Here is a 17693-nt window from a genome sequence, read left to right as displayed (position 1 = left end):
TTATTTAGCCTCTTTTTAGGTTTAAGTACATCAAATCACATACAAAATCATATCTTAATTACACTTTAATTTTTAAAGATATAATTACTTTAACTTTAGTATTAAATTACTCTTTGAATAAAAAATAGAATAATTAGATATTAAAAACAACCAAGTAATCCTAAAAATATGAGCAGCCTAGTTGTTCGATTTGAATGGATCAATTATTTTTTCGGTCTTATAACAAAACTGAATTAGCTTGGTTTGTCAGTTCATCGATTTATTAGTCTACATCTAGGCTAATTTTAATTACTATGTTGTTACACTTGAACTATGACTCTCCTCGTCTCCCTAACAATTGATATCAAAGCCGATAGGTCGGCAATTTTAAACTGCTCTGAAGTAGTTTGGTGCGACTAATTTGATAGCTCTGGTAAACATGCCGGCTCCCGTGAATGAGTAAGGGTATCATATTTGTTATATGTGGCCAATGACCAAATTGAAAGCATTTTAATAATTAATATCTATATGGCAAGATGTTGTCGATAATAAAAGCAGTACATATAGGTTATTTTTGTTCTTATAAATTTCCCTAAAGCTTTTAAAATATCCAAGCCTGATGAATAAAATTTCAACTGTGGTAGGATAGACATTCAATGATGAGATTTTAAAAAAATTCCACGTTAAAAGCTATAAACTTACACGATATCTGCATAGACTGGTTCTGGTTTATTAAAAGACCAGAATTTTCTATAACAATTTTTTTCTACTAGAGCAGTGAAAGAGTACAAACGGTATGTTAGCTTAGGATAACCCAGCTCTATTGCAGAATATTGGAGTGACATCAACTCATTTTCCATAGTTACGCCCAAGCCAACAATCAAGTTGCATCAAAATTTCAAGACATTGAAAGGCCAAAATCTCTAGTATTTCACAAAAAGAATGTCACAATATTACAGCTTATGATTGCAAATAATCAAATCTTAAAGTTTCCTCACTTTTAGGAAATGCTTTTTACCTGCACATACAAGGCATATGATACAACCGTCGACTAAGAATTAACCAATATATTCATGCTCACACTATAATGGATCCTTCAATTTGACTACTAATTTCTAAGTAAAAATGGTTTCCACTTGGTCTCTAAATAAGTCTTGTATATGTATTTGATGAATTAAGAGGCATCCCTGTGCCATAGGGATGAACACTACCAGTTGTGTAAGGATTTCCAAATGGATTTGCAGTGGCTTGCTGTGGTAGCTGACCCATCATCATCATTTGCTGCTGTTGCAGCATAAATGCTTGTTGTTGCTGGGCCATCGCAGCCATCTGTACTGCATGAGGTGCCGCCACTGCATTGGAGGCATAAAATGGGTCTTGAACCAGAGGTTGCATCAAAGGACCGGCCACTGGTGCCATCTCCCATGGATTGTAGCTTGCGGTCTGGTTTGCTCGTCTATCTGCATCCTCATATAAGCTGTCTAGTACAAGCTTGTCCAGCCCCCCAGCCTGTCATCAAATTGAATGCATCAATGATTTCAAAGAATTTCAGAAATGAAAGCAAGTAAACTAGTCCCCTAAAGACAAAGTTGAGACAATACCCATTTGGGCCCATTTCAGCTCAATATTTAAATGTCAACAATATAAATTCTTTCTTACTATCCCATAATATGTAGTTAGCGAACTGGTTGGAGTTTAAGTTTCACTATCTTGAGGTCATGTGATCGACATTGCAATATCGATCTTTCCAATTTATATATTAGAGATAATTACACTTAGACCCCATAAACTATTGCCCATTTTTACAAAAATCCCACGTTCAAATGTCATAACACATTGACCCTCATAAACTATGTTAAATCTCTCAAATATCCCTTCTATTAGTTATTTGTTTGATTTTTCTGTTAAATAGATGTCATGTGGCTACAATGTGATCAATTTAGGTACTTTAAGGACATACTTAAAAAGAAAAGAAAAGAAAAGAAAGAAAGAGAGATTGAGGCTAAAATGGTCTTTAAAGTTTAAATTTCTTCCACCGACAGCTGTTGGGGGGCGGTACCTATAAGATAGTAAGAGGGTCAAAGTGTCGTAAAAATAAATGAGAAGGGTCCATATAAATATGAATGATAATTCACGGGGGTCTAAGTGTAATTAACCTTATATGTTAATTATAAGCTATTAGTTTGAGTAATTTTTCATGCCCCAATGAGTGCCCTATGCGACTGCCTAAATGGCCATCTATTTGGGCAAGCCCTGCCTAATGAACTGACTAGCTTCCCAGAAGGGGTTCCTTCACATAATCATCATTCCAGTCAGTGCAAATTTGTAAACACTAAATCGTACCAATTTACGTGATGTGACTGCAGTTTCATTTGAGCTTGGTGCAGTGACGAGAGCCAATTCCCAGCCAGTAGTGCCATTTTCTGCACTGAAATTGCTAGAAGGTGCAGTAGTAGATACATTATCTGCAATAAATAGGAAGGAAAATATTGGGCCATTTTTTTAGTTGGGAGTAGTGAAACTAGATGGATATCAGTAAGGATTTTACCGACTGGGACAATGGCAAGCGCCAACGCATTTTTATTATCTATTTCAGATGTATCAGGGCTGGGATCTCTCAATCCCTGAAGAAGCATGAATAAAACTATTAGTAAGAGGAACTGTTGTCATTCAAAACTATGGAATAACTTGCGCAAAATATGTAGTTACCAGCAAATCTACTTGCTCCTCAATTATGGGGGCCTCTTCTTTAACTGGTTCTGGAGGTTGAGGTGGAGGCGGTGTTGTTGTTGGAGGTGGTGGTGGTGGAGCTGCTTCTTGTGCTTCAGCTGTTTTCTTGTATTCTATTGCCAGTATCTTTGGAGCAGCCTCTATGGCCTGAATAAAGGTCAACATTCTAATTTAGAAGTAAAGGAGGATAATGAAGATCATAGATGATTTTTAATTTTACAGTATGACTAATTGTCAAAACAAGAATTTTATTGCAGTAACTAGAAAGCCACTGTTCGTCAGTAATTTGTTGCCACCATTGAGTAGTAACTCCCTTAACACAAAGATTACCTATCTTCTCACCATTTGTTAGGATTTAGAGTCTGATAAAAGTTTAATATAGTGAGAAGAAGCACATTTCTTCTCTATCTATTATGATTTGGTCCTTCTCTTAACAATTTAAGTTTTTGGGTCAACTAATTATATAACACAGAATCAGAACTTAGTTTTCTAGAGGTCTGTAGTTCAAACTTCATATAGCCTCATTTGATCTCTATTTTCTACTATCTATTTTTTAGCATTGTGGAGGGCAGCACACTCGTTATCTTCCATCTATTCACATGCAGTATATGGGAGTCGCATGCGAGAAGGTGTGTTAAGAGTATTTGGCCTATTATCTAATAGCTTAAGTTTTTGAGTTACTTGATTATCTAATAAAAATAACAATGTGGCATCCCGGCAGACACATCCACTACTGTTCAAAGCACTGAATGGATAATGAGAAGGTAACAAAAGATTCCTGCTAATCTTTGAAGATTCACTTCCGCTCTCCATAACTGTGCAAAACTTCAATAAACAATTTTCATATAACCACTCTACCAAAGTCTTATGTCCATCTATATGATAGATCTTCTACAGCTAGTTTAACCTCATGATTGTAGCATGCACCCCGAACCCCTGACCAAAAGGTAAAAGAGAAATTCCCATTCATACAAGGCCTGTCAATAATTTGCCAAGATCAACAAAGACAGGTCCAAGGAATAGTCTTTTGAACAAGTAATTGAAGTTCTGATCCTATTAGACCAGTGTATGGACCTAAAGACATGAACCTTTAGGGATCATTAATCTATAGAGCCTTAGATGAAGAATTCATATACGTTTATCTCCTTAATTCAAGTTATTCAACAATCAAGTAATAGAGGTATCTGGCAACAATATGCGATGTTAAACAGACACTTATATTTTTTAAATATGCCCATTATTGGTTGTTCTAGCAAACACCCAGTGAAAAAAAACAAATTCACTTTAAGTCAGCAAATAGCCTACACCTGATGGTGACAACAACTGGAAGGAATATAGAAGATGAAAACGAATAAGTCAGTCAATGCTCCTCCAAAACCATAACATAACAAATGTCAAGATCCACAGAAGCAGCAAAAGGAATTTCGGAACCTTGATGTGACTGATAGTCTACTGCAATATATAATGCAGGTTCTTCCCTTGCTTAAAAGAGGACAGCAGTGCCGTGATAGAGGGGATCCTAATAACTGAACCATCTTGGCAAACAAACAATAGGGGGAAGATGGAAAATTAGTGTCTCCCCTTTTGTTATCCTCATCTTGACACTTTCCCTCACCTAACCCCACTGGTGCATGAAGCACATGTGATTAACTAGTAAATGTAAAATATCTAAACAACTGATGGCTTTAAAGCAAGATAATCACAGTGGTTCCACCATAGGCGACTAAGTCTATGTATGCACATTCAAATACTATATTATGATCCAGGCTGCACATAATCATGTTAAAGAAACCACTAAGAACTTACAAACCTGATCTTTACGAACGGTTGAAGCACGTGGAGCATCTCTAACATACTCTTCCATAGTTGTGAGAAATGATGCTGGTGGCTGCAAATTAATTAAATTTTACTTTTAACTATATCATATGATGGCCATCAGTAGTTTGGAAAAGGGTAAAAGATCAAAAGAAAGAAATGTAATAAAGAAGGCATAGCCTTGAATCCAAAACCTGCTCAATTTTTAAGAACTTTTCTCCACGCCCAATATGGATGGTTTTACAGACTTCATAGAACTCTGAAAGTCGTTCTGCCTGCAAATTAGAAGTTAAGGGGAGAAAAGAACATGCATAAGTATATGTAAAGTTGAAATAGAGTTGTTTTTCCAAGAGTCTATAACTATATGCACACACACATATGCATATGTATATATATTATTTTTGGGGGTTGCTTGCAAGTGTCTGGGTATCTGAGTGCAAATACATCTGTCTTCACCTTTTCTGTTTTAGATACACTAGTTTGGACTTCTAGTTGCATTTTAAGTAGTCGCTTACTTCTCAGTTCTCGGGGTCCTAAGAGAGAAGGTTAGTGTCCATAAGTTATTGGTTGCAGATCATCCATGTCCTTTATGACTAAGTCTGAAGACAAGTCTTCCAAGAAATGAATCTAATTGAAGGTGTCTCATGACCACAATGCAATAAATAGTTAAATACATCTTCTGCCCATCTACCATTTGCCAGAAGTTAGCCTCACATTGTTATTGTCTTTGCCATCAAACAAAAAGACTAAGACGTTATTCCAGCTACCCTTACAGGACATGTAGCTCATATAAGCACTCATTAAAAATTTAAAACCCTTATCTAAACATACAAAAATGTGTGCTCTATATCACATTAAGATTTCCTCTTACTTCAATAATAAACAATTAGATTCATTGATATTGTTATAAGCAATTATCAATTTATCGTAATACCGAAAGCTTGAACTATCTAGCAATGATCAGCCCATATTGGATCTACTAATCATCACAATAGTGAGCAATCAAAGGTTCAGATAATGCAAAGTAGACTGATCTAGGGCATAAAATATGAACGAAAGGAGAATGTCCCTATACAAGGAAAACTCTTAAAGAAGTACCTGTTGATTTGCTCTTCTGTAGATATCAAGAGCCCTGATGGCGTCATTACGTTGCATCTCAAAAAACTGCCATGAGATCAGTCAGCCAACACAGTTCATAGTGGGAAAATTGGCTTGCCAAAAATGAACAAAGAATGCTGTACCTTATCAACCAAATTGATTGTGCCATCACTAATGGCGCTATAGATCTTAACACTCTCCAGAGCAACCTTTCATAACAATTAAAATAAAGTTAAGGTTTTGGATATTGATTATAGAGATAATTAGTAAACTGACTCAACATAGTTGAATATAAACTTATAAAGCTTACCATGGAAAGGGCATGTTGAATTATAACATTGAAGGATGCTGCCCCTTGTGGCTAACATCAAGTTCCAATGTCAAAAAGAAGTGTTATGTTTATATCAAAAGATATCACTTGAGAGTCAGTAATAAAAAACTTTTAAAAGAAAGCAGAAAGTGGATTACCTGGCAACCAAGCAAGCGAAACAGAAGTTGCTGTAATGATGGCAGTTGTTCCAGTAAGTCAATAGTATCAAGATCTCGAGTTCTCTGTGTAACATAAATAAGATGATATAGATGAGAATTTTCCTTCTAACTATGCTAATAAAACTCTACTGAGGAATTTCCTACTTCATAAATTATATAAGAATACTGAAAAATCAGTGGATTTAGTAAATGACTCTTTGTTGCAATCCATGTCAATCCAGCTTTGCTATAGTCAGTAGAAAGGACAGAGATAAGAGGCATGGAGAGTTGGAGACTGACAAGATGATTATTGGACTTCTGACTGTATGTAACCACCATCAGAAAAAATCACTTTATCTCAATGTTCTTGAATTTAATCAAATAGTTCCTCCTAAGTCAGATAATCAAAGTTTTGCTTTCTGAAACACAGAAATCCTGTCTCCACAGATCTTTCCTTGCGAGTGGCCCAGTGCTAAACACCTAGCCCAACATACGAAGCGTTAGGATTTCATGAAGAAGATGTGCATTGAGACACGATTGTTACAAAATCCATGATGGTTATCAGTAACAAGATAACATTAATCTTCAATCAAGCCCTTAATGAATTCCATGATGATCACCATAATAAATTCTGATATCATGTAATACATCTTGATAAGCTCTCCAAGGGGTGTAACTGGATGGTTTTGTGAAATGGAGAACAACTTATCATCTTTTTCAATTCAAGGTACACATTAGGGAGATTTCTTGTGTTGTTTATATCACAAATACTTAAGGGGCCTAAGTTTGCACTTACCACATAGAAAAAGGAATCCATGATGGTTATCAGTAACCAGATAACATTAATCTTCAATCAAGCCCTTAATGAATTCCATGCTAATCACCATAATAAATTCTGATATCATGTAATACATCTTGATAAGCTCTCCAAGGGGTGTAACTGGATGGTTTTGTGAAATGGAGAACAACTTATCATCTTTTTCAATTCAAGGTACACATTAGGGAGATTTCTTGTGTTGTTTATATCACAAATACTTAAGGGGCCTAAGTTTGCACTTACCACATAGAAAAAGGGCGTCTAGTGCACGAGGATCCGGCCTATGCAGGGTCTGGGAGGAGGCAATATACGCAATCTTATTCTCACTTCCAGAGGTCGTTTCCAAGGCTTAAACTCATAAACTCTTGGATGCAAAGGGCAAGCCATACCATCACACCAAATGGGAAGCCTTTGTTACATAAACAAGATATAATTTGCGGTACTTGTCTACTAAAACTCCAGGTGGAAACAATTGAAATATGTGGAGGTTTCCAATCTTCTAATGCTTCCGTATCTTAATTAGAATGAGAACCACATGATAGTTTGCATGGCACATGAAAATACAGAAAGATGTTGAAGGGTAAAGGGAAAAGGAAAAGCATATTAGATCACATACCGGGGGGTCTGTCTCAACATCATATTTGAGAACATGATAGCATTCAAGTCTCTCCTCCAAAAATAACGCGTAGCAGCGTACCCATGCAGAATAATCCCATGCTGAACACCAAAAAATTAATAAGTCATGGAACAGTTCGCACTATTTGCATCATCATTATTTGATCAAAATCTAAGTACCATTTGCACTGGAATCATCCTTAAAATGCGCCAAGTTGAGCATATGACTTCTACTTCTTCCATAATTAATGAGTTCTTCACGGAAAGTGGGGTCAACTTCCCTCAGAGCACGATGTATGACTATTAATGTTTTTAGTGCGACCTTAAGAGAAAATACCTCATGAATCAGGAAACATTATAGGAAACTGACACCTGCATTGCTATTTAACTAGATAAGAGACAACAAAGATTACTATTAAGAAATCAATAAACCCAATTTAAGAAATTAAAGACAACTTGATTGAACTCATGGAACATACATTGAGTTCTGCAATTTATTAACAGTCTAAAAAACTACAAGTGCAACGGTATATGGCTTACAACAAAATAGTTTATAGTTTATCTCTTCACATTCTCATTAGGTACTTAGAAGTATAGATTGTCATGCCAGTCAGCAGAGGTCGATATGCATCATACTAGTGAATCATCGGCACTGATTCATAGTGAGTATCTCGATACTCCTTCATAGCCACTCATACTGATGTGTGCAACAAGAAATTGAACGTATAATTTTAAGAAAACCTAATTTATAGTCACTTTCATCACTTCTAATACCTCTTTGTATTTTGGTGATTGATCTATATAAATTATTTTAGAAATCCAAGCCCAAGTTATTTGCCTCAACAAAGAGGAACCAAGAAAAATTGGGAAAATCAGGACATTAGAATCTAATTAAATATGTTACAAGTTACACTAATATCTAGTGTAATTGAGCATATCATTTTAAGCGAAACCTAATTTATAGGTGCTTTCATCACTTCTAATACTTCTTTGTATTTTGGTGATTGATCTATATAAATTATACTTCAAATTTTAGAAATCCAAGAGAAATTTCATTTTCCCCCAAGTTATTTGCCTCAACAAAGAGGAAGTGAGAAAATTTGGGAAAATCATGAGATTAGAATCTAATTAAATATGTTACAAGTTACACTAATATCTAGCATTAAAGGACTTTAATTTAGCTCCTAAGACTTATTTTGGCCCTAAAAAGGTTTAAAGATTATTTTTTCGCATGTCAACACTATTTTAGTATGCTAACAACACATCGGCTTAGTACAGCACGTGCCGGCTATACCTAACGCGTCGAGCAAATGTCAACACGCATCGTGCCCCTAGCACAACAATTAAAGCACAAGAAATGAAACTTTAGACAATTAAGTAGAGTGTGCAAATCCAATTTTTAAGGAAAAACATCTTTCTTATGAATGACGAAGTAGTGAGTAAATATGTTCCTACTTTTGCTGATACCAACTTCTATGAGATGTGTATTGAGCAGCTTGAGCTATTTGCAGAAAACATAGCAGATGGGAATTTTTGCATACACTAGAGAACCCATCAATTACTTAAAAAGTAAAAACATCTAGCCATTTCTCAAATGCTACATAGAAACACTCCAATTATATCTCATATTTCAAGAAGTAAACCAATTGTGTTTTAAGACAAACTTAAAATATAGATGCGCAGGACAACAACTAGATTTTATAAGTTAAAATGAAGAACAAGGAAAAATGTGTGCTTAGTAAGAAACAACAAGATAATAAGTAGTAACTTGCAATTATTTCAACTTTTGGAACTTAATAACTTATCTTGAGGTTTTAGGCTTTTAGGTTTATCAATTTAATTCTGTGGATGAAGGTTGTTGTTGACTTAGGTGATACATAATTGCATACTTTTTCTTATGTAAGAGTGTAACTGAGGACCTAAAGGGTTAAAACAGTGGATTATAAATGAAACAAGATGTGAATTTTAGCACGAAGAAACCAATTAGGTGATTTTGGATTAGCTTATAGGATTTAGTAACAAGAAGAAGTTAATGTTGATCTCCAGAGCCTATGTCAACACATAGTTGCAAACCAAATGTGTAATATTCAAAAAATAAAGGAGAGGGCTGGCGCATGTGAGGCACGTGCCTCACCCTACTCCTCCATTCCTTCTCTTACCTTCTTTCCTTCTCCCACTCAGGATAGGGGCGATTACTGGATTTTCCGCAATGCCCTACCTATAAAGCCTAACAAACCCCTCCTCAGGAGGTATGAGCTCTTCTCCTTCTCTTGCTTCTTCCCCTTAGCTTTCTTTTTCCTTCACTACCAAAGTCGTTGCTATTGTCGGAGTAAAATTCCCTCACCAAGCAAGTCATCGTTACTAGTCCACATGGCGAATGAACATTAAATCTAAATCTTACTCAGAAATGACACTAGATTAGATTTTATTTGAACCATTTAATATCTAATCTTTATATTTAAATTAAAAGGATAAATGTTGCCTTAGTAATATTTAGAAGATATTGATTGTATGATTTAGGTATTTTATGTCTTTGAAGGTTTTTGAATTGGAGTTATTAAATAAATTGAGTTTCATTATATTATGGATAATTAGTTAAGGCTTCGTGTATTTCAAGCATGGATCCAAAAATCGATTGATCCCGAATCGGATCGGGATCGGCCATAACCGATCCCAACCAGACCGATTTCGGTCCGGTTTCAGCCAGTATCAGTCAGTTTAGCCAGTATTGGCCAATATCAGGCAGTTTTGGCCGTATCAACTGAAAACAACAATATCGACTGAAATTAATTTTTTTAAGATTCAGGTCGAATCTAAAATATATCTGATATATGAGACATTAATAATTGATGTCATTAATTATTTTTTTTCAAATTTTTCGTTTTTACTCTCCATATCTCACACGCACTCTCCTCTTACGCTTCACTGAGTTTATTTAACGGCCGTTCAGATGAGTCCTTTGGCTAGTCTATACTTTGGTGAACTCGGATGAGTTTTTTTTTCTTATTTTTCTTCTTCTTTCTCACTCATTTTTGAACTCCTCTTTTCTTATTGCTATTGAATAGCAGAAAAGAAAGATCTCTCTCTTCATATCTCTTCATATTGTTCTGCAGTAATAATTTACGAGTATAAAAATTTATCCAATTTAAGTCAAAATTCATTATAATTGAGCAAGTTTCTTTTTTAGTTTTTAAAGTTCATATATGACTAATTTTTATTTCTTATTTTTCTATTATGTTTTTTAAATTTAGAAATTTTTCTACATTTAATAATATTCAAAATTTACGAAATTAAAAATAGTCCGATCCAATAGGCGGTCAAGAAGATCAATACAGCCGATATAGTCAATACAGCCGATACAACCGATACATATCGTTTTTTCTAACGGCCGATCCTGATCCTAATACTAAGTTTCAGAATCTTGATTTCAAGTCTATTGCGATATATGACTGGTCATAACTCCTAATTTGGGTCGTGACAGAATGTGTATAAATAGTAAGAAATGCATGAAAGATGTGCGGCTGATGATAACTGACTTAAACTCTATAAAAATGGTAAACATGAAATGAAGAATGTGCATGGAAACATACTGCCCAATTGTGTGTCTTTGCAAGGCGTCTAGCAAGAGCATGAATGCAGTAAGCCACATCTGCTCGAGGTCTTGCAGCTGAAATAGCATCAAAAATTGCTGCAAACCAGTAAAGTGAATACTGTATCAGGTAGAGTTGATGGTCTCCATGAAATCATATTAGGTATACAAACAAACAAGGGAAGGATGAAAGCAAGAGGAAACCAGATTTGTGCAAAGATAACTCTTGAAGTATTGCATTAAATTTGCGCTGAAATGAATAACTTGAAAAAGAAGATGACTTGATTAAGATACAAAACAAACATTTACTTATCCACACAAATCCACTCAGAAGAAATGGTTTAGTACTCAAATTAAGCATTGTAGTTATACTAACAGAAACTCCGTAGTGGAAAACTCATTTCATGCCAACTAAATGAAATCCATAAGCTCAAACTACCATTAACTGGAGTTATAAGTAATATATTATTAGACATAAATAACAACAGAGACAAAATAAGAGATAGATCATAATCTACAAAAGGAAAAAGTATAGGACATGTTCATTTGAGTTGTCTGGGAACTTCACATATATGAACAATGAAGGATATTTTGTTATGAAAAGAAAAGATGAAAGACAATATTTTGATATATTCGATATCTGTGGTTATCAGTTAGAACTTCGAACCCATAATCTCCGCTCTTCACAAACAGTTGCTTTTTTAGAGAACAAAGTCAATCACAAGAGGAAATGGACGACAATGCAGATGAAGAAGGCAAAGGAGAGGTGGGCAAGGTTTCCCAAGTGGTGTTAGCAGATCCCAACAAAACAGATCTTTGGGTTGCATATTTGTTAGTTTGGCGAAAATTAGTGAGATAAATTATGGTAGGATATCTCAGAATTTTGCGTTGTGTATTGGATTGTTTGGGGATCTTCTGCAAATGGAAGTGTCCAGCTGCAAATAGTGACAATGATTGGTCCAAGTAATGATGTCTTATGCAAAAATCCAATCAATTACCTTCATACCACAAACCAATACAGACAGAAGGAAAAGAAAGAAACAAACAGGAAACACTTACATATTTTGTAATGGAAGAGGAAAGTTTGCTACAAAAAATTATTAATTGAAAGTTAAGAAATAACCAAGACTAGGCAAAAGGAGTTTTATATTTAAAAAAGACTATTCAGAGTTTCAAAGTAGATGCTTAATGTAGGATCAATTTCTTAATGATGTCAAACATCAACTTTAAGCATCTTTAAATAAAATAAAATTATAGAATTATAATGAAGTTCTATCAGACAAATGTTTAATTTCATTAGAGTTCTTTGTCAATTTCTTTTGTTTTCTCCTCCTCTATCTTACCGCACCCTAGATTTTTTCCATTGTCATATGAAGTTATATCAGACAATGTCACAAGATGCAAATTTGTGGATGAACCAGACAGCAAAATTGAAGCTCTAGTAATCTATCAATTTTCAACATAGCATTGCAAGAAATGCCACACACCTCTTACGTACTTCTCCCTGGCTGGATGCTCAACGTGGTTCGTGGCCTTCACAATTGCAATGTCCAATTCCTGATACACAGAAGTACAGAACCATAAGAATCCACTCCATAAGTGAAGTAAACGAAGAAAAATTCTACACAGCACTCATCACATCTATCATGACTTTTGACCTTGTAATCACTGTTCACTTTCGCCAAGCTGACAGTTGTTGTATCCTTAATGGCCCCGAGATATTTCCTCAAGCTCTTCTGCGTTCCCCCTCCTGACATCCTCTCTACCACTAATGAAAGATCCTACCGTATGAGAAGCTAGCACAAACCAATAGCATAATTAGGTGACAATTATCATTAAATTACTCTACAAACATCAATATGAAGCACAATTCTTCCGTCAATTCGTCGAACATATCTACGCAATTGTCAAGAGTGACAAAAACCAATCTTTGCCGATGCATCAAACCAACGAGAACAACAAGAAACAAGCAGATAAATAATAGACCCGATCTTATCTCAATACTAAGAATCGAAAAGGACCCAAATCGAAAAACGCCAAATTAAGCTACCAGAGATCAACAACGGAGCAAAAGAACTCACCAAAAATCTCAAAAGAACGGCAAAGAGAGAGAGAGAGGAAGGGGAAGGGGGAAAGGGGAGCTAATGAGAGGTCCAAGTTTTGAAAACCAGGGAAAGGTAGGGAAGGTCCGCTGACCTTTCTCAAGGCGACTACTTCCGCTGCACCGTGGGTTCCATTTTGTCTAAACGGCTACCCCTCATGTGGACAAAGATAGCCAGGCAGACGAGGCGAGCGAAGGTTCATGTGTGTGTTTGTGTTAGAGAGAGAGAGAGAGAGAGAGAGAGGCGGCGGAGTCAAAGGTGGAGGTGAAACAGGCTGGTGACAGCTGTACAAATGCATATAGAACTGAAGAGTACATGTCATTCCTTAGCTGATGGTCAGAGCCGACAATGAGAAGAATCAAAGATACAGTGGGTTTCGTTGTGGTTCTTGATTTCATTTGAGTAGAATTCAGTTTTTTGATTCTATGTAGAAACGAATTCTGCTATTTGGAAAATAAGAGAACTGAAATAAAATCTACTACATAATCTTGTTGTTTGAATGCAGAGATAATTAATTATACTTAGACCACTAAAATGGTGCTAAATTCTTTATGGACAACACACTTTTTTTAAATGACACGGACCATTTTAACTATAGAAAACTTATGAAATGTCTATTCTATTAGTTATCTGTTAAATTATTCAGTTAAAAACTGATATATGGATATTTGAGTATTACGTGATTAAAAAAGTTGAGAGTGAAATAGCTATTCTGATATTTTCCATTAACACTATTAAGGAGGTGAGAGGTTTTCTATAGTTTAAAAGGCCCATTAGATTTTTGTATTAGCAATTCATGTACAAGAAACCTATCTGAATATAGTTAGAATATTTTGTATAAGCATGATTATATACTTGAATTTATATTTAATATATTTTATAAGAGTTGGGATGAGTTAAAACTATATTCTAAATCATTAGAAGGTGTTTATATGAAAATAGTCTTTGAAATGTTCAAACTGTGTCTGGAGTAATACAAAAAAAAGTACCCATGGACGTTGGAACAATCACTTTGAACGAATTCTCGAGCGTTCATACACTCGAGCCAAAAATAAATTTTTTCTATCCAACTTCAATTAGGATTTTGGTCTTTTTCTTTATACATATAAAAACCAAGCAACCCTAAGTCAAGGGCTGATTGAAAACATTTGAAGCCCTAGAAGAGTTTTGTTAAAATGTTGGTGACAGTTAGAAGATAATAAGAGACGAGATTCATCAAAGATTTTTGATTGATTATTACTGCTTTCTTTCTTGCAGTGAGTTGATGTCTTAAGAGTCACAAAGATTGGTTGTTTAATCTTGATGGTCACTAAGATTGGTGGATCAACCACTTGAAAAAAATTTATCATAGGTTCTAGTGATCAAGAGAACTAGAGATATAGTTGTTAGATTTAGCGAGCAGCCCAACTGTAACAACCTATCCTTAAAAAAAAAATTTAATCTTTGTATGGGCACGACGTGGCCGGCCACAGTGTGGCCAGCCTCATGCCCATGCAATGGGGCACGGCGTGGGGGGTGCCACGCACCCCCTCGCGTCGCCGCAGCCAACCAGCTACGGCCAACTAGCTGCGGTGGGCCCTAGCGCCGCCACAGCCACCGCCAACCCCTCCCACCGCCTCTCTCTCTCTCTCTCTCTCTCTCTCTCTCTCTTTCTCTCTTGGTCTCTCTCTCCTTCTTCCCTCAAACTCTCTCTCTCTTTCTCTATTTCTCTCTCTCTTTCTCTCTCTCCCACTGCCAACCTGCCGCTGCTGTCGTCGTGCTACCCGCAGGTGAGCCTCCTCCTTCTTCTCTCTCTCTCTCTCTCTCTCACTATTTCTTGCCTCGGCTCGAGCTCGCCGGAGCCGAGCCGTCGGCGAGAGGCTGGCCGCTGGATGACCACCAGCGGCTAGTGCCCTCCCCGTCGGCCCAGGTCCGCAAACCCCCTCCCTCACCTTCTCTCTTTCTTCTCTTCTTCTTCTCTTCTTCTTCTTCTTCTTCTTCTTCTTCTTCTTCTTCTTCCTTCTTTCTTCTTATTTCTTATTTCTTATTCCTTTCTCCTTTCTTTTCCCTCAGCTCCACTCCTCTCTTCTTCTTCTCCTCCTCCTCTTTCTTCTTCTTCTTCTTCTTCTTCTTCTTCTTCTTCTTCTTTCTTTCTTTTTTTTTTCTTCTTCTTCCTCGGCTTCTTCTTTTTCTTTTTCTACACAGTGCTGGGCCGAGCCCAGCACTGATGGCAGTGTTTTTATTAATTAATTAATTAGTTATTTATTTATTTTATTGACGTTAATTATTTAGGTTTTCCTTCTTAATTAATGCAAATAGATTGTTTAGACATTAATTATTTTAATAATAATATATATTCTTCAATATGATTAGTATTAATTCTAATTTGTATAATCAATGATTAATTAGGTATAAATATAAGTAATACTCATATTTATTTATTTATATCTCTATTAGATTAATATTTAGATTTGTAAATTATAATTATCAAATTTATATACTAATATTTTTATGAGATTCATTTTAAATAATTCTAATAATTTATTATACTTTATTATTTTGTAACAAATAAAATAATCGGCTTATGTATTTATTTATTATTTTATAAAGTAATGACTACATAGTTCCTAATTAATCAAAGTATAATTTAATTATAATTAGGTTTTTATCTATATTTATATTATTTTTTATTTATAATTAAAAATCTAGCTAATTATAAAAATAAGTAGAAATTCTAAAATCTAATAAATCATCATATTTTACTCGAACGGATTATAATGGGATAAACAACTAACTTTATGTTACTTAAACATTTTTAGATCCCGAACCCCTTATTTGAGACCCCGTGGACCTTGCTAGCGATGAGTGTCACTCAGTTGATGGGCGGATGCAAAGGATACGTGGTGTGTATCTTCTGATTAGTGTGAATAGTCTTATCCCCTAGACGCCTTTCTCAAATTAGATTATATTATATTATATATTATGTACATACATGTTTTAGCCTCCAGCATGATTATATGATTTAATCTAGAGATGATTACATATTCGTCGATCTCTCCTTTAAAATATTAAACAAATCTATCAACGAAATCAGCAGCAAAACACATCAAATTGATAACAATAATAGTTTGAAGTGTAACACCCCCACCCCGCATAGGCATGTGCACACCCATGCGCCCACATGGCACGCGCGGCTCACGCGACTGGACGGGGGGCCCATCACGCAACAGATACACTCATATGCATATATATCATGACATCATCAAATACTACTTGCTAACATAACCATGCTCACATAATCCAACACCAAATAAATCATACTATTAACCAAGTAAATTTGTTAGCTTATTAATATCCAAATCCACAATAATATACACTAGACCACTACATAATCTGGCAGGACCCACACAGGCCATAACAAACCATCAAAATATAACTAAACAACTGATACACGAGTACACTACAATCTGACATGTATTATACAAATCACCATCTCATATAATAAAGTATAAATATCAAATAATTGTACAACTCAATATCTGGTTAAACTATCTTCTATACCATCTCACGTCTATAGCTCACCTTATCCTCACTCTAAATTATCTCGTCAAAATATCTCAAGTCGCTATCTCGTACCATATATCTGAGAGGGTTAGAAAATAAATAAGAGAGTCATGAGCAAAAGGCTCAGTGAATATAACTTACCATGAATCAGTGATGCCAAATAGAAAGTTAATCATGTACTTGGATAATATGAATCGAAAAAGCATCATATCATGAATGAGTATATGAATGTTCCTCAATAATACATAAATGAAAAATAAATAACATGTCATGTTATAACCGATAAAATATATATAATCATTGATAATGTATAATTAAATCTCCATGTCATACTATCATTACAACTCTCTCTCAAATATGACAGATGATGTATGCCGACAATGACCATGCTATGATATCAAATGCAACCATATATGATGTATATTGATCACTCGATAATCAGGTAACCAAATGACAATGAAATCATATACATTTCTCAACATTACAATCATCACCGACATCTCGGTATAATATCATCATACTAGACCACTGTGCACAGTCAACACCTGGTACCCGGTCTCAACATTATATCCGAAGGCTTAAAGCATACTCCGCCACTCGCAAGAGTATCTCAAATATAACCATACCCCGCCACCCGCTAGGGTATCAACATCCATCCAGACCGGGCACCCTTCCTAGTTGATAAAAACCTCGTGAGGATAACTCGCCGCATATGCCCTAGCGAACGGCATGTGTCCGAATGTCTACTGCGCACACAGACTAATGACTTCGGACGTAAGGCTAACAGGATCGCGACTATATCGAGCAATCAATCATCCACCAAGCGCGTCCTAACCCTTACGCCCACTCGGGTATCCTCACGCTTTCTATCAACTATCCTATCAATCACATTTCATACTTTTCTTCCTAATGACAGATCATATGCATATATCTAGTA

At 35.5% G+C, this 17693-nt stretch overlaps 1 protein-coding gene across 2 annotated transcripts; it reads right to left on the bottom strand.

Moving 5' to 3' along the window:
• Nucleotides 1–885: 885 nt before the first annotated feature.
• LOC140799867 (putative clathrin assembly protein At5g35200) lies at nucleotides 886–13612 on the bottom strand. Of its 2 annotated transcripts, none has more exons than XM_073154374.1 (16): nucleotides 13308–13612; nucleotides 12770–12907; nucleotides 12599–12668; nucleotides 11113–11210; nucleotides 7703–7844; nucleotides 7524–7624; nucleotides 6091–6174; nucleotides 5933–5983; nucleotides 5766–5831; nucleotides 5623–5688; nucleotides 4719–4799; nucleotides 4520–4597; nucleotides 2689–2856; nucleotides 2528–2603; nucleotides 2323–2444; nucleotides 886–1488 (listed from the first exon to the last, which is right to left on the bottom strand). In XM_073154374.1, exons 2-16 carry the CDS (start codon nucleotides 12866–12868, stop codon nucleotides 1123–1125), a joined length of 1668 nt encoding a protein of 555 aa, XP_073010475.1. In that variant the 5' UTR covers nucleotides 12869–12907; nucleotides 13308–13612; the 3' UTR covers nucleotides 886–1122. The 2 variants fall into 2 exon arrangements, with proteins under 2 accessions (XP_073010475.1, XP_073010474.1); XM_073154373.1 differs by having other exon boundaries at nucleotides 13193–13348.
• Nucleotides 13613–17693: the final 4081 nt, after the last annotated feature.

This window comes from Typha latifolia, chromosome 13 (assembly GCF_019914945.1).
Source record: "Typha latifolia isolate L0001 chromosome 13, TyphaL0001v2, whole genome shotgun sequence".
Classification (NCBI taxonomy): Eukaryota; Viridiplantae; Streptophyta; class Magnoliopsida; order Poales; family Typhaceae; genus Typha; species Typha latifolia.
Note: the sequence above shows the minus strand (reverse complement) of the source record. Positions and strands in the feature narration are given on the sequence as shown.